The 19,679-nt window shown below is 45.1% G+C and overlaps 1 protein-coding gene across 41 annotated transcripts in view; it reads left to right on the top strand.

The window, feature by feature from the left end:
- Nucleotides 1-18,845, top strand: part of SORBS1 (sorbin and SH3 domain containing 1) — a 176,765-nt gene extending 157,920 nt beyond the window's left edge. For 16 of the 41 annotated variants that reach the window (XM_075505042.1, XM_075505048.1, XM_075505046.1 and 13 more), the window contains 10 exons: nt 146-192; nt 1,964-2,078; nt 2,186-2,311; nt 3,378-3,572; nt 5,497-6,225; nt 7,561-7,677; nt 13,537-13,596; nt 14,357-14,415; nt 15,735-15,847; nt 16,699-18,845. In XM_075505042.1, coding sequence (XP_075361157.1) covers nt 146-192; nt 1,964-2,078; nt 2,186-2,311; nt 3,378-3,572; nt 5,497-6,225; nt 7,561-7,677; nt 13,537-13,596; nt 14,357-14,415; nt 15,735-15,847; nt 16,699-16,766 — 1,629 coding nt within the window. In that variant the 3' untranslated portion in view covers nt 16,767-18,845. Of the gene's footprint in view, nt 1-145; nt 193-1,963; nt 2,079-2,185; nt 2,312-3,377; nt 3,573-5,496; nt 6,226-7,560; nt 7,678-13,536; nt 13,597-14,224; nt 14,416-15,734; nt 15,848-16,698 lie in introns of all 41 variants that reach the window. The other 25 variants (XM_075505078.1, XM_075505062.1, XM_075505059.1 and 22 more) reach the window with 4 other exon arrangements.
- The last annotated feature ends 834 nt before the right edge of the window (nt 18,846-19,679 follow it).

Raw genomic sequence — 19,679 nt, 5'->3', positions numbered from 1 at the left:
GTTGCAGACAAGCTTGTAGCAGAATACCCGAGTTCAATTTCTTCCCCAGACTAATGTTAGCTATAGAAGAGTTTGGGTGCTTTTCCTCAGAAGAGGGTTGAAAACCTAATTATTATTTTAATGTGTTGATTTTTTTGATCTCTAGATGAGACCTGCTAGAGCCAAGTTTGACTTTAAAGCGCAGACGCTAAAGTGAGTACAGCATGTTACTACTGCTTTGAGTGTTCTTCCTCTGCTTTTTCCCCTAGGATGCAGCATTTATGAAGTGTCGTGCAATTGGATTCATGTTTTGAGAGTGTCTTTCCAGCAGCTCAAAGCAAAGGTGTCCATAGTAAGGCAGGGAAAAGTAATATGAATCTTGCAGGTCATAGCCTCTAAAGGACCTTTAGGAGAATGTCTTCTTTCTCAGTGCATCTGTATCCCATGTGATTTTTAGGGCAAACCTGCATTCTTTACTGGAACAGGTGAGTGCTCTGCTTTGAGAGTGGTGGACCCATGGGAGAGCACTCTGGCTCCTTACAGCTTGCGAGCAGGACGGCTGGGTGAGACCTTTCGGCAGCAGCCCTGTTACTGCCCTTGTGCTGGAGACGGAAGGGATTCCCTGCGTGACATCCCTGGTTGTGCTCCAATTTAGGAGATGGAAGAAGTAGCTCACTGTGTAAATCTGCCATACAGGTGGTCAGAAGAATATAGATATGCAGAACAGCAGCATCCTTTCCGCTGTGTTAAGCATAGCCCAAAGTCAGCAACGGACTTAAACAGATGCCTAGCTTTAAGCATGTAGGTGGGCTCTTGACTCAGGATTTTCCTGATTCAGGACCTATAAGGGTACAGCGTGGTCACTGCTCCCCTGGCATCTGTGGATACACCAGTGGATGTTTCTGGTGGCATTGTTGTACCTCTCAGCCCTGCTGTGATCTCTTGGGTAAATCACACAGCACTGCTTGTTCTTTTGGGGGAGCACTGCTGTGAAGAGAAGGCCTGGGAGGCCTTTCCCTCTGCATGAGCCTGGAGAAGCTCTCATTTCAACATTGATAGGGAGGGAAGAAAGAAGAACAGAATTCAGTGAAGGACCTGCTGTTTTTCTTCTCAGGTACTAATGTCCTGAGAATATTTTGTTTTATGTTCTGTAGGTGGTGATTTGTAATGATTTACACAGCATCTCCCCAGCACCTGTAATAAAACTCAGGCAGATGTAAGGTGTAACTGTTGTTACACCTAACTACAATTACACCTTACTCAAAGGTTCCTTTGAGCAGAACATAACAGGGTGCCAGACAAAAGTAAAGGAGAGCTTGTGAAACTTGTGTTAGGAAAGGCTGGGTTGGTTGTTTTCCTGTGGGGACCCAAGTAGTAGGTTTATGAGCCTAGTACAAGCTGCCCACAGGGGGAGTTCCTCAAGTTGCAGACATTCATAATTTTAGCACTGAAGACTGTAGATTGAAGTCCCAGTTGTTAGCCCAGGTGAGGTCAGTGGTTGCACAACCACAGGCTGACCAGAATTTTAATCATTGCAGGATCAACATTGGCGGGGGCGGGGGCGGGGGCGGGGGTGGTTCATCTAGTCAGCAAACTGGCTTCCATTAAAATCATGTGTCTCTTCGGGAGGCACTTGTGACACAACCTGTTTCAAAACAGGAATTGAGCACTGCTCACCATGTCCAACATGGAAAGTAGCCAGTGGCATCTTTTGCTTGAGCTTGACCCCATTGCTGCTGGAGGGAGTGTGGTTAGTGGGGCCCTCATAGGCCAGCTTTTTTGACAGGATGCCCAAAGAGCAAGAGAGTCCCTGCACATCATGATATGAACAGGGTAATTCTCAACATGTAGCTTTCACTTTGGGTGGAGCATGATTTGTATCAACAGGGCTGATGCAGACCTTGGTACCTACGGATTGCTGGACAGAAAAAGAACACATCTGTTCTCCATTGAAGTTCTGATGGAGTGCTTGTGTTGTTAACAGGGAACTTCCTCTGCAAAAAGGAGATATTGTTTACATTTACAAGCAGATTGACCAGAACTGGTATGAAGGTGAACACCATGGCAGAGTTGGCATCTTCCCACGATCATACATAGAGGTAGCTGCTTTCCTTGGAGGTGTTCTCTTTGCCCACTCCCTTTCTGCCAGTTATCAGTTTATGGGCTTTTTGTACGTGGCTCATTTGATTCTGTTTGTTCATTCTAGCTCCTCCCACCAGCTGAGAAAGCTCAGCCCAAAAAGCCATCACCATTGCAAGTATTGGAATATGGAGATGCTATTGCTAAGTTCAACTTCAATGGGGATACCCAAGTGGAAATGTCCTTCAGAAAGGTAGGACTTTTGTTGTGCTGATGAATTGAATCCAGACAAATGCTGAAGTATTTTTAACACTAGTAACTTGCAATTTCCACATGAAAGCTCCAATAAGATGAACTCCGTATTCAGGAAGGATTCCTTCTCATCACCCATGGTTTTACTCCATAGTCATTATATGTAGTGCGTTGCAGTGAGAGTGTTGCAGGTAGGCTGAATCAAGAAGTGCCAATTGCTTCCTTAGGGTTAGCTGAGAAGATACTTTGAGCACGAGTGCTGGAAGGCTAGCTCTGCAATGCAAATTAGATATTTGGTGACATGTCTCCAGTCTGATCCTCTCCAGTGGAGATGCACACAGTCACATGAGAATGGCGATATAGAAAAGAAGGAAACTGGGTTCACCTTCCTTCGTACTACAAGCCAAGTCATTGAACACAGGCAAGCAAGATTCTGTAGTATTGAAGTGACTGGCTAGACCTGACTGCAGAGTGAAGGGATAGGAATGGGTTGTGTAATGGCTGTTCAGAGCAAAGTCAGCCATATTTAGATTAAGTAGCAGCATTTCTCCATCTCAGCCAGCTTTCTGTTTTGATGCTCAGGTTAGATCTTGTCTGTCTTCTCTTTTAATTATACATGAAGGTGGGGCTTGCAGTTTATATTAAGGATCTGGAAGTCACTTCATTTGTCAGCAAAACAGGAGAGAGCATAGAGAGACCTAGTTTAAACTGCAGACCTATGCATACTCCCTGTACACCTCATACCCCTGAGGGTCTCGTGGTCAGCCTGAAACTGCTGGTTTCCACTTTTTTAACTGGCTTTAGCAAATAGGGTCTTGAAAATGTGAGCATAACTGAGTCTGCAGACAGCCCAAGTCAGCACCAGAAGGTCTGCATTTCCTCCTTCTCTGAACTGAAAAATATCATTCTCACCCAGAGGTTAGGGTTAGGACCACATAACTGGGAAACAGGGGAGGCTGAGAGCCACCAATTGCTTTAAGTCAGCTGCAACAAGATTAAAAATGTAATCTGCTTTGGAATGATGAAATATGTTAAAGTCAGGACTATATTACTATTCCTTCCCATAGGGTGAAAGGATCACGTTGATTCGACGAGTGGATGAGAATTGGTATGAAGGAAAAATCTCTGGCACCAATCGCCAAGGCATCTTCCCTGTGACTTACGTGGAGGTGCTCAAACGGCCAGTGGTCAAGAATGCCATCGACTACCCTGACCCACCAATGTCCCTCTCCCCTAACCGCAGCATGACAGCTTCACCACAGGTATTTGGACTAGATGCAGCCAGTTACAGCACCTTGCAGAAGAGAGGGATGTTGCCATTGCTGTGTGAGAAGCAATAGTTGAAAAAAGCTGTAGCTAAGACTAGTGTTTTGCACAGTAAAAGCCATGTGCTCCCTGCAATATGCTGCAACTGCAGGGAAAGGTGATGTTTCATTTACGAGAAAAGTTAATGAACGGGTCGTTTAGGGATTTGGAGACTCAGCTTTTCATCTCTGATCTGTAACTTGAATTCAGGCCAGGTTGAAAGGCCTACAGTTCACAGCCATGTGAATAAATTTCACTGCCAGAGATGGAATGAATTGGTGATCCAGCTCCTCCTGAGTGCATGTTTATATTTTACAGACGACCGCTGTGATGAGTAAGTTTTTTATTATGACTATTAAAAGGGCGTCACAGACTGTTATAGTCTGTAGGAGTCATTATGTTGATCCCAGTCAGCTTGAGTCAAGCTGTATACTTACTCCTAAATGTTCCAGCTCACGACCAAGGTTTTGGGAGACAGGGTCAGGAGAGCGGCCTGTATTACTTGAAATTGGTGCTAAATGAACTCAGGTTTTGAGAGCAGGCCAGTCTGGAATCTTCCATGAATATTAGGTTCACTATAAACCATACTTTAGTTCAAACCAGAAATCAAAATGGCAGCAGGTAATTGTATGGGGATCCCAGAATGTTTGCCATGGAAAACATATCAGGGAGTCTGTGAGTCTCTAAATCCCTTTGTTTCGCTCTCATCCTGCAAATACTCATGCTCGAAGGTCAGCATACGTGTCTGGGTCGCGGCCATGAGGTTCTGGTGCATCGCCCCTCTCACCCACGGGACCAAAACAAGGTCATTCTGAGGTCAAGACTGCAAGGAACAAAAGTGGAGAATTGGGATCGGGAGGAGGGGGTATACGGTACAGGACGGATGGGAAAGGCTGCCATTGCTCATGCCTCGTGTCTGTCTGGATCTTCTCTAAAAGGAGTGTTTTTATTCTTAGCCACTGTGTAAAGAGGAAAGACTTGTTGCTTGTTTGGGATTCCCTGTCAAAGTGGACCTCAGCTGAGCTTTTCTATTTGAGCTTGGCAGTGTCTCCATAGCTGTGGCCTGTCTGCCACCGGCTCTCTGCAAGCTTCTCCCTTAGATAGAAGGGATCATATCCACCCTTTTTTGGTTTCCTTTGCTATTCTTTTGATTCCTCCCCTAGTAAATCAATTCTCTCCCTTACTTTTTTGCCTGACTTGGCAGAGGACTGAGAAATGCTCTGATCAGCGCTAATGTAGCTGATCTCACTGACGTCGCTGGTGGTAATAGCTAAGGGCAGAACTCGGTTGTGTGTTCTGCCTTTATAAACATAGGATGTACTTTGATCACCTAAAGACCAAATAGCCACAGCTGGCTTTTTTGATCCCTTTCTCCTCCACAGCTTCAGCAATGCAAGTTTCTTGAGGAGCGGGCATTGCTCATGCTAGAGTTGGATAAAGTCGAAATTCATTGCAGCAGTGAATTCTGACTGGGTCCGCAGTGTGAGTTGCTGGGGCCCCAGCTATTACTGCCAGGCCAATCAAATGCTGCATGCTGCCATCATGGATGGTGGCTTCAGCTGCTCCCTGAGGGACTTAGGGCATATGGTATGAGGTCTAAGGTCTTCTACAAGACATTTTGTGTCTGGGATCCTGGCGAATGCTGGAGCAGGGTATTAGCAGCACAGATACAGACTGGACTCTGTGGTTGGAGTGACTATGGACAGCATGTTCTCCAACACGGTGCACCTGTCCGTGGGAAATTATGCACCATGCTTGGTCACGGATCTGCTTCTCTGCACACTGGCACTCTCTCCTTTTACTTTTGCTCGGTTGTTTTGTATTTTCCTTTATTATTTTTTTATTCATTTCTTTTTCTCTCCTGCTTTTGTTTCCTTCAAGTCTCCCAGCTCTGAGCTGCTCCATACACCAACTCCTCCGCCTTTGCCTTTCGTGCGCCGCGCCTTATCTCCAGAGGTGCAGGCGGTCACATCTGAGTGGATTGCTCTGACCGTGGGAGTGTCTCCTAGCACCACTCCTGCCATAACTCCTCCATTGCCTCCTCCGCCTGAAGCCTCCCTCTCTCACACTGACTATCTCTCGCCTTCTGCTGCAGCCAGCCCTTCCCCCACGGTCAGCCTCCACCATTCTCATCTCTCTGGCTCCTCGACTCCCAGGTCCATTAAATCCCCATTGCCCTCTTACTCATCCAGACCTCAGTCCTCCTCTCACAGTTTCTATCAGGCCACTCCGCAAAGTGAAGAAAAGTTTGTTGGCTCCCCTTCTCCCAGCGTGAGCTACTCTAACTCCCCTCGCTGGGCAGTGGAGAGCCCCGACAGCATCCTCGCACAGCAGCGTGACACCACTGGCAGCCAAGCCTGGCTCCAAAAGACTAGAGAGGGCAGCAGCCACCCCGAGCAGGGTGCTCATGCTGTTCCCAAGATCTCTGTCGAGCGCTGCCTGAAACCATCCCAACTAGACATGCATGTGAGCCCAGAAAAGAGACCTGTGGGTTCCTCTGAGGACAACAAGTTGTGTCAGGAGCTAATGGCTATTGTGCAGGGAGGTAAAACAGAGAAAAGAGGCGTGAGGAAAGGTGATCTGGGAAAGTTTCAAAGTGGGGAAAAGAAGGTACTTCTCCTGCATGTGTGTGTGCTGCTCTGAATGAATCCCTGATTTTAACTGGTGTGTTGAGGTTTGTGCTGCTCTGCTGGCCAGGCAGAGCCAGTGGCTGCCACATGTCATTTTGATGATGCTAAGACCTTCTTCCAGGGGTCACCAGTGGCATTCACTGGATAGCAGATCAAAAAGTTTTAGAAGAGGGCTCAGGAGCAGTGCAGTGAAAATTATTTTAGAATAGATAATAACACAGGACTGACTCAATTAGTCATGTCTAATGAGGTGATTGTCCCAGATAGTGGCTGTTACCAGATGTGTCAGATGGAAGTATCACACAGGCCTCATGCCCATATGCCTCGCTGTGTAGAATACAGGCAATTCCTTGCTATTCAGAGATTTTCCAGTGTGCAATGGATCATCTTTGGTGATAGAATATGTTTGTTCCTCCTAACGCCAAGGACTGAAAAGCCTTGTAAATGTCAGCCTGGCTCCTAGAATCACAAAAGCTGTCCCCTGTTGATCCTGGAGCCTGTGGTTTAGTGGACCTTAGTCTGGGATGTGCATGACTAAGTCAGGGAGGGTTGATTGTTATCTATGCACTGAGTGGAATTTATTACCTTTGCATTTCCAAAATGATGTGAAAGGGTCTAGCCACAAATGAGAATTAGACCTAGTGATATTTTTCCCCAAGAGTTTTTAAGTTATATGTAGCTGTTTCTTACAAGGAGAAGGAACATAGGGAAACCTTCCAGTAGCTTCTACAACGTATCTTCTGTCCCCAGTCTTGGTATAGGAGATCTGCCTTACTTTGTTGCTCTCAGTTGACTTGGGGTCCATTGTGGGCTACAGTCAGCCAAAATACATTACAGCAGCCTCATGCTACCTTGTATAAGAGTGGAAGTTTGGAGACCTCAAAATCATAGCATTATAAATACTGTCTTGGATGCACTGCAATAGCCTCCATGACATATCCCATCTAGCCAACATTAAATAATGAGAAACTAGGGTTTCTAAGATGACGCATTTCACACTGGGAAATCTTATGACAAATTGTTTGATTTCTGCTTGAATCATAACCAGAAGTGTATTGAAAGCTGTATAAAGACTGTGCTGTTTACCATCTGGATATATTTTTAGTAGCATTTTTTACAGGCATAACCTGCATGTTTAAAACAGAATGAGGTGGTCAGCTCAGACAAACCAGCTGGAAACTGCACTTGCCCTTGCATGGAGTTATGTTTGCTGTGTGTGCATCAAATTTACTGGATAGTAGATGCTCTTATCACTAGCAGTGATTGTGATAAGAGAGTGTGTGCCAAGCTGACCAACTTTTCTTTTCTTCAAAAGACTGCAGACTCAAAAGCATTCTCTTCATCTGCTCCTCTCTCTTCCTCTGCCCTCTCTTCCTCTACTGTCACAACACAGCCACCTCCCAGACTTACACGCAGAGTCAATAAGCCACAGGTAATCATCTTTGCTGATTACTCTTCCATTACTTAGAGTTGATTCCATGCCATGCCATTGTTTTGTCATATGCTTGTTTAGCCATTCATTGATTCCACAGGTGAGATTTCTCCTGTCATTTAATTCAGAATTCTAATTTTTTAAAAAATCATTTAAAATTACTTCCAGGCAGTGCAGAAGGGCAGGTACAGGCAAAATCTTCAGCTGGTGCAAATCCACATAGCTCAAGTCCGGGTTTCTGCCAGTTTGTACCAGCTGAGGATCTGATTTTCTGTTCCTCCAAAGGATTAACCCAGGGCTTATTTAGTTCTGACCTTGAGTTCCTACAGCTCGATTGCATTATAAGGCAGTATTGGTGGTCTTGTTAATGGGAATGGTGTAGCATGAGATACTTTGGTTCAGGTTTTGTTTAACCACCTGAGATCAGGATTCAGGGTTTGAGTGTCTCAAAGCTGGGGGTAAGGCACACAAAACTTGGTATGCACAATGTCAAGGACCTGTTCCAGCCTTCTCAGGTAGGATTCAGAGGTTCTCAGCTCTGTTGGTGAGAGCTACAAATGTCTCTAAAGAGGAATGCGGTAGGGTCTGTGCAGCATAACCAGCTCAGCCTCAGCACTGTGTGGCTGGGATGTCCGGCATCCGGGAGCGAGCAGTGCTCACAGCTGCTGGTGTCTCCTCAGTCCTTCCAGGCAGCTTCCACAAGATGGCAATATTTGAAACAGAAAGCTCACAATTAGCAAAAACTGGACTGAGTTTGTAGTGATGTGTATTGGGGAAGCAATCTTTGGCTTGATGAGTGAACCAGGCAGGCTGCTTATGCAGGATGAGTGTGGGAAGTAGTTGTCAATGTTACTTATTTTCTTGATCAGTTTATGAGAGCAAGATACAGCTGTAACCCTGAAATTTTCCTGTTGCCTTTACTCTCCTCATTTCCCTCCGATCGTGAGCTTGCACAGCTTTTTACTGAACAACCACCTCCTGCTTCCCTTTCAATTTCAATATCTGAGTCCAATAGGATACATATTCTGCTTCATGTTAAAAATCCACAAAAGTTTTCTGTGTTGGCCTTTCTCCTGACGTCTGATCTGCTTGGTCCTGCTGGTGCTTGCACTGGATATATGTGATTCAAAAGAGCAGGAGCAGAGAGCCACATTTAGGGAAAGATGTTTCTCCCAAGTGCTGACTAGCACGCAGTTCTATTTTGGGTATTGCACCTGGTTGTAATGGGACCCTGTGGCCTTTCTTTGGAGTCGAAGTCAAGCCAAAATTTGTATTTTATATGCCTTGACAATCAGAGCATTGTCGGTGTCAAGTTAAAACTGTGTGTGACATTATCAGTAGTCTTGACCTCCTTTCCAGCTCTGGGCCTACAGTTGTTTAGGGAGCAGGAGTGGTATTTAAGTGTGCAAATGACTTCTCATTATCTGTGTGACCCATACAGAGTCTCATGGCTTCAGCAGAACTGCAGGTAATACCCTGGAGGCCTTTTCAAAAATCTGTCATCTTTTCATTGATTTTAATCAAATGAGAAAAGCACTTAGTAGACATGGAAATGAGGCATTACATTTGGATTTTGTTTCCATTACTGTCCATCCCAGGTGTTTGAGGTATTTTACCATTTTGAATTTTAGTTTTCTTTCTCATTATAGAGAACCTCCCCAGTTATGAAACTCTGACCCAGGGTTTTTTGCAGGTTTAAGACCCCTTTGATACAGGGCTGTTGTAAGGACTGTGTTCTTGCCTGTTCCGTTAAGTAATAATATAAAGTGCAATGGCTCTTTTAGCTATTCTGAAGTTACTCTCTTTTGTTTAGTTTCACAGTCCAAACTACAAAGAAGAAAGAACCCCACAGCATGTGAAAGATATTTCAAGTATAACTTCCAGATACTTTGTTTCAATATTCCAGTAAAACATGATATTAAGTAGTAATGTAATCTACCAAATTAATTTATTTCAGAGGATCCTCAGAAATTTTCTGGTTTAATTCCTGTTTTACTCTGAGGTCCTCTTAGTGTGACAGTCAGCGGTGATGCTAGTGAGTGTGTGAGCAGTGCAGCAGCTTTGGCCCCGGGGCCGGACTGCAGCTGGCCGTGGGGTGGGGAAGGCAGGAGTGGCTGGATGAGGGTCTCTGCATTGCCCAGCAGTCTGAGGGATGTTGGTGGGGGGCTGTCTGTACCTTTCCACTTGCGCAAAACCACTTAGGCAGAGTGGTGAGTAATTTCACCCACTTTGTGCTGGTAGAGAGGAGAGCGTATGAGGAGGATGCTCAGACCCCACATTGCCCAGCACAGACCAGCTACACTTACTTAGCATGGTCATTACGTAGCACCATCTCCAAGGTAAGCTTTTATCTCCCCCAGTGGTTTTCTGCTGCTCCTCAGGTTCAGCACAGCAGCATTTTTGCCCAGCACGTTTATTGTCCAAGCCAGAGCCGCATAGCCTGCAGCAGGCGTTGATACCTGCTCCCTGTGGGACATGCATTTTTCTCTGTAGACACAGCCTTCAGCTTCTGATCCAGGGGCTGGAGAGTCTTTCCATTGACTTTGACAGCTTTTAGGTCAGGCTACTCCGCACTGCAGCCTTTTCAGTGTCCTTTGTGAGAGCTCTTTGGCCAGCTTTCCCCTCGCTTTCACCAGAGCTGGGGCGTGGTGTGTGTGGACATTTTCCTTTTTTCTTTTGGCTGGGCTGGGGAGTCCTGCCTGCTCATGGTTCTTCATTCACGTGTGGGAGCATCACTGCTGATGTGTGCCCTTCTCTGGGGGGATACCGATTTGTCTGTCTTGCCTGTCTGTTAGTTTGCTCTGCTTAGCTTTCTCTTTGCTTATGTAGTCCTTTAACTCCCACCAGAAAAGGATGGAAGAAGACACGTAAACAAGAGCTGCAATGGATGGACACACTGATGACACTTGACTTCGCTAGGAGCAGGGAGAGCACTGTTGAGTAGCCCCAGCATCTGCCTTCCTAACAGTTAAAACCTGCCTCAAGGCTTTTCTAGGCTCTTAATGTAGAACCTTTTTCTGGTATGCTTACAAATCTGTGGTGCTCTTTAGATCCATCCTCAAACTCTGTATGAGGTGGAAACAGTGGCCAGCTGTGCTTCAGGACTGACTGTACCAGACTACTGACTATACAGACTGTATAGTCTGTAGACATGGAGAGATAGACTTAAGCACCTGCTTAAGTTTATTCACTTAGTCTTAACAAAGCACGTAGCGTGACTGAAGGAATAGGAGTTGAGTTGTCCGCACAGGTTGTGAATACTTGGTCACTTTTAGGACTCTCAGTTTACCTCCAGCATCAGCAGGGCTGGCTCAGTGTTTTGGGGAAACCTTTGTGTTTTATACTTTGAAGCTGTGCCCCACACTCACTAATTCCTCGGCCACCTCTGGCACATGGAGCCACCACTGTAGGTAGTACATGGGCTTTCTGAACCCGTGTTTGAAGAGCATTTGGACCTATAACACTTTTTTTTTTTCTCTATTCTCTTCTCTCCCTGCAAGAATAATGTAGGGGTTTAAAAAAAAAACAAACAAAGCAAACATCTAGGCCATGCTATCAAGGTCACTTGTTTGAAGCAGTGGGGTGGTACATTTACAGCCTAAAATTATAGGATCTGATCTGGTCAGTTTTTCAACCCGTTTGGCTAATGCTGCGTAGTTGCTGACTTTGGGGTGTTTCATCACCTCACTGGAGGGCTCTGCTCTAGCCCTGGGAGTCAGCGCAGAGACACCCGCTGCTTTGGTAGGAGCTGCCTGGATCTCTGGAGCAGAGGCCAGAGGGGATCCACTCAGCTGTGTGTCTTGTCAGGAACTGGGGGCTGCTAGGAGGGCAGGGGACTGCTCGGCCTCTGCCCCTGCCCAGCTGCCTCATGGAAGTCCCTGTGAGGATCCTGCCAGGAAAGGGAACGTGGCCAAGTTTCTGATGCTGGTAGGCTGCACCTCCTGGTATTACGCATACAAGGCTGCACCATGGAGCATTCAGAGGTAGTGTCAATTTTTTAGCTTTCAAATAACTAATTTAATTCATAGTTACTAATGCTTTTTGGAGGAAAAGCTGGTCAGGGAGGTCACAAGTAAGCAATGAGAAATGGACCACGCAGTCTTAGGAGCTCATGGAGCAATTTCAGCAATTTATTAGTATGGAGCAGAGAAGCACTTTCTTGAATTAAAAAAAAAATAATTCTTACAGCTGCCTCTCACCTCAGCCTGCAAATTGTTTTTCCCAGCTACTTGACCACCTGTGTTACCTCTGATCTCATCAGATTTGATGTACTATATCCGGTTGGTCTGCACAATATTAATTTTAAATTTCTAATTATTCCATTTGCCTTTCAGGGCTGATGATAGACAGGCAGCAATGACTTCCAGAAATCCTGTGACAATTTCAGGCTCCACAGCAAATGCTTTGAATGCAAATCCCACTGCAAGTAGTCCATCCAACTTACATTTAATTTTCTCTCTATAGAAATATACATGGTGGCAGAGCATTGTTTCTTAGGGCAGTGATCCCAGATTTCAGCCCCAGACAGTACAGCTGACTACACAGGAGTTGCTATGGGGTTGGGTTGGCCTAGAGTGGGTCACAGTCCTCGAGAAAAGAGGTGGTTTGCTTTAATACAGTAGTGGGCACAGCTCCAGAGGTCTAAGATGTGGTTCAGAGGAGCTTTGAGAACGGGAATTAGACAGGGATGAGCTCATCACCTCGCACTTCCCCAAACTCTTTGAGCATGCTTGGGCTGAAGGTGTCACAAACCTCTTTATCCTCTGCTTCTGCTCTGTCTCGGGATGCCATGAGAAAGCAAGCCTTTTACTGAAGGGTGTTGTTGAAGTGAATAAAGGAGGAGGGAAAGTTGAGGCCTTTGGAACTTGGGTTGAAAATTGTGTTGAATGATCACAGAGGATGGCAATACTCTGTATCTTATCCAGTCCCCTTTGCCAAGCAGTCCTGTGGGTAGTGCAAATAACCCTACGCTAGTTCAGACACCCCATTTTCTCACAGCATGCCCCTTGCTTTCAGCAGGTGTTTGAATATGCAAAAAGCGTGCAAAGCCAGGCTCTGGATACCTGTGCGACTTTCTCAGTGACCTTCCCCTTCCCCATAAAACCTCCAACCCCAAACACGCTGATTTTCCTCGCTGTGCCCTGGGACACGCAAGTTGCTGTGAAGAGTTGTGACTGGGGAGAGAGGCAGGGCAGAGTCCAGAAGCTTCTCAGGTGGTGATGTTTGGAGCTGCGTTTTCAGTCAGGGCCGCCTCTGACCTGAAGCTCTGCCTCGTTTGGGAATTAGTAGAGTAGCTCAGATCCTTGCTTGGTACAAGCTAGAGTGATTTTGATGGGGGCTACACAGCATTGTGCCTTCTGAGGACCTGAGCTGGTCTTTTTTAAGAAGCAGGCGAGTTACTGTTCTCTCCTATGTCAAAGTCATTGAGGACTTCTCTAAAAACAGCAGCCGATTCCTCTCAGCATGCTTTTGGCCTTTCAAGTTTGATGGTCTCAAGTATGTGCTTCTGTCCTTGGGTTTTTTTTCCCCTACAGGAATGCAGTATGACACTATGTGCCATTTCTGGTTGTAGTGCTGTCCATAACCTTCCACTCTGATTCCCTGCTCTGAGCTTCTGTTTCGCTGTCACCTTTCTCTTTGCAGCGTTCTGTGTGCTGCAGCGCAGTTGCATTACTGTAGCCTTACTGTCTCTTGTGTAAATGAAAGACATTGTTGTCCAAGAAGCGTGGTGTTGGGGTGGGAAGGGGAAGAGTTGTTCATTTTCTTTTGTTGTCTGCACTCCATTTAATTTTTTTTAATTCTGACCGATGTAACATCTGCTAAAATGTCTTCCTTATCATTTGCTTGGTGATCACACAGCCTTCCCACCATTCATTGAGAGCTGGACCAGATCTCACAGAGTCTGAAAAGAGCTATGTGGTAAGGCCGCTGTTTAAATCAGATGTGTAGTCCTAGACTCTCTTCACCCAGACAGTAACACCTCAGTAGAGATAAAATGCCAGCACTATTTTTAGCAGCAAAGTAGGTACATATTTATCTATTTGCATATATTGTTTAGTTTGCAACAGAAAAAGCAAATTTAGCAATTAGAAAAACTGTCATAGCCAATGAGGAGTTGGGCTAATTGTGCTGCCAGTCCCTGGGTATAAGTTAAATGAAGCAAAATGCATGAATGGAGCGGCCCGCCTTGCATTCTTGAACTGACTTCATAGCATTTGTAATGGTGCCACTGCATAACTAATTGCAACCTCTTATGCTGCTGCTTTTAAAAATATATGTATATGTATTTGTTACAAATCTTCAAACTAAATGCCGAATTCTTCTGTATCTTGCCTGTTTTTCCATGCTTACACCTGGATCCCTTCTGCGCTCCACTACCTGGATATTTACCTGGATCTACAACTCTTCTTTTTTTTTTTTTTTTTTTTACTGGACTTATGTGCTGCATCTGGAATGTCCCATCTCTTCTTGTCTATATTTTCCCCTCCCTCCCCCCTGTTGACTGTCCTTTGGGTGTTCTTGGATGTCAATGCTGCCTACCACACAGGAAGCTGTTTGCAATGAGATCATAAACATTGCAGAAAAGTCTGTTCATTACTGCAGTACTATTTCTCAGCCTCTTGACTCTCGCCACAAGGTGACCTCTAATGACCATAAACCATCTCTAATCATTTCTCAGCAACCTCAAGCACAGCAGCAAGGAGCCAGCCCTGACAGAAGTCAGACACCACGAGACATGTAAGTCCTTTTGGCTCCCATCTCTTCCGGGAGCCTTGTCTCTGACTGGTGGCGAAGATGGGGAGGTGTGAAAGCTTCAGCTTTTCAGGAGTTAAATTAGAATTATGGGAAAGTGTCAGCTTTTCTTTAAAGAACAAAAATAGCCGCATATCATCATAATGAGCAGTTTAAAACTGGGACCTTTGTGTCTGTATAGCACCTGAAACAATGACCTCATGATCCAGGACTGGGTCTCCTTTGGGCACTTGATTCATGCTGGTTATGGAGACTATCTCAATGTCTTTGTATTTTGAAGCTGGAGACAAATTAATATCCACTGGCTACACCTGGCTCATATGATACGGGGTCAATGTGTTCACCCCTGTTCTTAGCTTCTCACAGTACAGTGAGCAGTCCTAACACCAATGCCATTTGGTGTGCATTGTTGGCCAGTTCCACAGATGAATTGGTGGCTGAATGATCTGAGAGACCAAGGCTGAGATTTTCAAAGCTGTCTGGTGGGTTTAAACCTGGAGCTGCCATTAAGCTTGGTGGGGCCTTTCACTGATGGTTTTGAGAACAGTAGCCTGCACTATGTGCTGGGGACTGAAGTTCCTTGGCAGTTGGCTCCTGAAGGAGCCTTTGCTTTCCCCCACCCCTTTATGCAGAACGGAAAGTCTCACATCAGCTCTGTTTTCACTCCCCACAGGCAGGGGATCCAAGCCTCCCCAAATTTGCCCAAAGATCGTTTCCTCTCCATAAGGTTCCTTTCTGATAAATACAGAGTGCCTCTGGTGCAAGTGGTATCTCAGGACAGGATTCAACCTTAAATTTTGTTTGCACCGTACCTCCTCAGCCATGATTTATCCAGCAGCCTTAGTGCAGTAGAGTAGGTAATATCTTTTAATAAAGTCCTTTACTCTGCCATTTGGTCATTCATGGCCCTGCCTATGTGCCTGGGCAAGGGAACAGATGTCTCGTTTAGCCCAGGAATGAGTGTATCCAGGTTTTGGCTTGCATTCAGTAGGGTGTCTGCACTCGTACGCTCTCTAGGCGCTACACGTTAGGAAGACTCCAGTTGTTACAGTCTATGGAGACAACTACGTGGCTAAAAGGAAACTGAAGCTCTCTACAGTGTAGGCGTGACACTTTTTACTGCCGTGGCCTTGTGACAACAGCCAATTTAATGCAGTTGGCTTTCACCTCTCAAATGGAAAACACTGGTCCAGACTGCATTGAACAAAATATAATAGGAATTAGAAAGGGGAAGGGAGACATCTCCTTCTGAAGGGATGTCAGGGAAATCCAATGGCTAACATGCAGTATCTTTCTGGTTTTAGAGTTAGCTACCAAGCCCTCTACAGTTACACTCCTCAGAACGATGATGAGCTGGAACTGAGGGATGGTGACATTGTCGATGTCATGGAGAAATGTGATGACGGCTGGTTTGTGGGTGAGTGTGACTCCTGTCAGCAGAGCTTTTTGAGATGCAGATAAGCAATTTTGCAGAGTGTCTGGAAGTTGCTTTCATTTGCAGGGTCAAAACAGTGAAAAAAAATCATTTGCAGGGTCAAAACAGTGAAAAAAAATCAACGTAAATTTTTTCACAATTTCTCATCTTTTCCCACCAAGAACATTAAAATTAGGGTGCAGGGTGGTGGAGCTTTTGTTTTCCTTGCTAGGTCTCTAGTTTTTCCTTTTTTCTCGTCTTAATTTCCCCATTCCCCTCTTCCTACTGATCCTTCTTGCTCACACAGATGGCAGAACAACAGAGGAAACCATGGAAAACTGGATTTCTGTAGCTTTTGCAAAGCTGAGGGAGCCATGGCAAGTTACAGAAAGTGGCAAGTAGGGGACAAAGGGAACACATGGATGGGAGTTGCAGTCCCTGAAAATCCAGCCTCATCTGCAGCTGTATGTTTAGCAAAATCTAGCCCTTTACCTTCAAAGAATGCAAGTCTGGACAGCGTTCTCCATCTCAACACTGCAAATCTAGGCTTGTTATCTCTTCGTAAGGGAGATTAGCTCATTTACACTGATAGGAGTTTGGTTCCTAGCCTATAGGCCCTGGAGCTTTCACCAGCACCTTATTAATTGTTAAAAGGGAAGACTAAAGATGATTAGTAGCAGAACTAGTTGTGATCTTGTCTATACCAAAAGGCTCTTTGACCAGGACCTCTATTTAGTTTTAGAAAGCAATGCCTGCAGGCAGAAGAGGCTGCCACCTCTACCTTTTTAAACCCCTAAGCCTTCCTTGCACGGCTCCATCTTACTCTGGCTTCCTTGTGTTTTATTTTGTGACAGGTACGTCCAGAAGAACAAGGCAATTCGGCACCTTCCCAGGCAACTACGTGAAGCTTCTGTACCTGTAAAATAACAGTGATCGCACTGTGACAGTGATGGCATTGTTTTCCTGATGGTGTTTTTAAACAGTGAAGAAACAGACAATTTATGAATGTAATAGACAAGAGACGAGACGTGTTAGGAGGGATGTGGTTATGTGGTACAGTATTGAGTTGAATGTGTAGCCCTGCTTCCACGGATTCAGGGTGTGATTTGTTTGCTGAAGAAGAGACAGTTTCTAGTTTACAGTGCTGCCTTTGTGTATTCCTCTCCCCTCCCCAGCAAGAGTTCTGGTGATAATCTTAATTTGTATGGAGTACTTACCTCTGAGAAGGCTTCAGGGAAGCACATGGTATAGGTTTTGTTTGTGTGTTGAGATAGGATAGTGCTTTGGGGCAGTACGCAGCCTTGCAGCTGCTCCCTTTGACTGGCAAGGTTCAGGGAGGCCAGGCTTTCTGCCCAGTGTTTGCCTCGCTGAAGACTCACTTTGCTCTGCCTTCCACTTCCATAGAAAACCCTTCCTTCATATCATGCACCTTAAGACTCAGCAGAGGCAGAGGACAGCTGATATGGTTAAACTGCAGAGCTCTGCGTGGAAAAGCAGTTCGGGACTGGTGGTTTAATCCAGAGAGGTCAGCCAACACATAAAGCAAACGTGCAAAAATCCCAAACCTTTTAACAACATATTACCTATCTCTGCAGGTTTTTTTTCTTTTGTGCAGGGGGTGTGTGTGTGTGTGTGTGAGTGTATTGTGTGCATCAAAATGAACTGAGTCCTGTTTTTTAAAGAGAAATCAGCCTGGCTTTGACATCTATCTGCACAAAGAATAGAACCAATAAACAGAACATCCGTGAGAGCAAATCCTATTTATGAGTCCTACAGCTGTTCACTTTCTCTGCTCCTCCTGCCCTGTTGCTGGCTCTAAAGGATCACACACTTTTCAAAGCATACTCTTTGGGATGAAGACTTTGCTTCTTTCCCAGCATTAAATCTTAGAGGCTCTGATAAATCTGAGCAACGTATCACTGAGGGTGCCTTTTTTTTTCTTTTTGGTTACAGTGTCGATGGTAGGTCTCAAATAAATACATGCATTTTGGCTGCCTCTTAGTCATACAAAAAAGTCTAATCAATTTGGAAAGCTGTTCCCAGCAGTTATTACCAGTTACATAGATTCGTATTTCCTTGGGAAAAAAAACATGGCTTGGCTGTATGCTTGCCTTTAAATCCACTATGAATACTCTTTTGATAGACATCTTGTTATTAAGAAAAAGCATAAACAAAACCGGTTCTATCAGACTCTGCTTCCTACAGTTACCATACAAATAGCAAAGGGTTAGATTGCTATTTTGTCATAAGCCGTATTTAATAATATAAAATGCCTATTTTTATGCTGATGCTTTTATACAGATTTATTAAAAGTAACTACAACTAACTGTTAGCACGACTTGCAATGTTTTGATAAACTAGCCATGCTCCTGGGTTTGAAATCAAGTAGACTTGTCTTCTGCCTAGGTCAGCGGAAGAGAAGACTCAGTGTCTCAGAAGTTTGACTGTAAATATGTATATTTAACTTTGTACAGACAATGTACTTACCTTGTATAGAAAAATAATTTAAACACATTGAGTGAGGGGAGGAAAAAAAGGCAGTTGTGAAAGGTTGGGATTTTTTTCCACTTTTATTTAAATGATGGAATTCTATGTATGTTCACATAAAGAGTTTTAGCACAAAATATCTATTATGAAAGGGTTTCAGATATGACACAAAGTATACCACTGTTTCTTTTCTGCAGGAGATACCTTTAATCCTGCCTCTTATTTATGGGTTTGTTTTTTTGCTTTGGGTTTGCCCTCCAGTTATTTGCAGCAATATTTAGGCCTGTTGCTAAGATTGGATAACACCAAATTAATCTATCCAGCAAAGTAACATGATGATACTGACTGTATATAACATACTCATTTAAAGGTTTACTTTTTGTTCTTGCTCTTGCCAATTTCAGTTACACACACACACACACATACATACCGCAACTTATTTTTGTGTTGATTTTTTGTTTCTTATTGCAGTGGATTACTATTTGACAATTAATAAATGGAATTATTGAATTACCATTGTGGTCCTTGTACAAATTATTAAATAAAGTCTATTCCCGCTCTTCCTGTAGCAATGCACTTTTGTACTAGTGCCCCTCTGTGGCTGTCTTTGGCTGTGTCCATGCTGAGCAGTAGGTGTCTGCCGTGGGCTTCCCGAGTGTCCTGCACCTGAGGATCCTGCTCATGACTTGGCCTGAGCTCACCAGTTCTCCCTCCTGAGCCATAGGCAGGCTGTGGCTTTTTCTCAAAGAAACCAAGGTGTAAAAGCAGAGAAGAAGCTGGTTTACACCCAGATGTCACTGTAACATGGGGTCAGGGTGCAGCTGCTGTGGCATGCATGCAGACCTGGGAGCTGAGGAGCACACCCAAGTCCACCGGTTTACAAAGGGTCTTTGTGACTCTCTCTCAGATGAGGAGACCACACAGGTTAAGTAGGAGAAGAAACCCCAATTGCCAACCTCTGTGGGAGGGGATGTCAGTTGATGTTGGGTTTACATGTGCATTTTTAACCCTGGTGGGTCAACAGCTGTAAGACACTGACTGACTGCTGTGGTAGCTGCACTCTGACCAGGCAGTTATGCCTGCAGCACTGGTTCAAGGGGTTTGTGCAAGGTCTGTGACGAACATCACATCTCCCAGCCCTGCAGCAGGAGAGCTAGCTGGGGGTTTTTGGGCGTGCCTCATGTGAAGGAACAGTTCCCGCAGGAGCAGAGCGAGGGAAGACCAGAGCTGAGCTGCCTGGGTGGGCTCACTGGGGCTCAGGAACGCACAAGCACCACAAAAGCGCACCTGCAGCTCCTCGTGTCTGGCTCCTGCACGCTGCCTGTGCGGGGCTGTGCCCACCCCGAAG

This window comes from Mycteria americana, chromosome 6 (assembly GCF_035582795.1).
Source record: "Mycteria americana isolate JAX WOST 10 ecotype Jacksonville Zoo and Gardens chromosome 6, USCA_MyAme_1.0, whole genome shotgun sequence".
NCBI lineage: Eukaryota > Metazoa > Chordata > Aves > Ciconiiformes > Ciconiidae > Mycteria > Mycteria americana.
The sequence above is the reverse complement of the archived record's forward strand: the minus strand, read 5'-3'. Positions and strand labels throughout refer to the sequence as shown.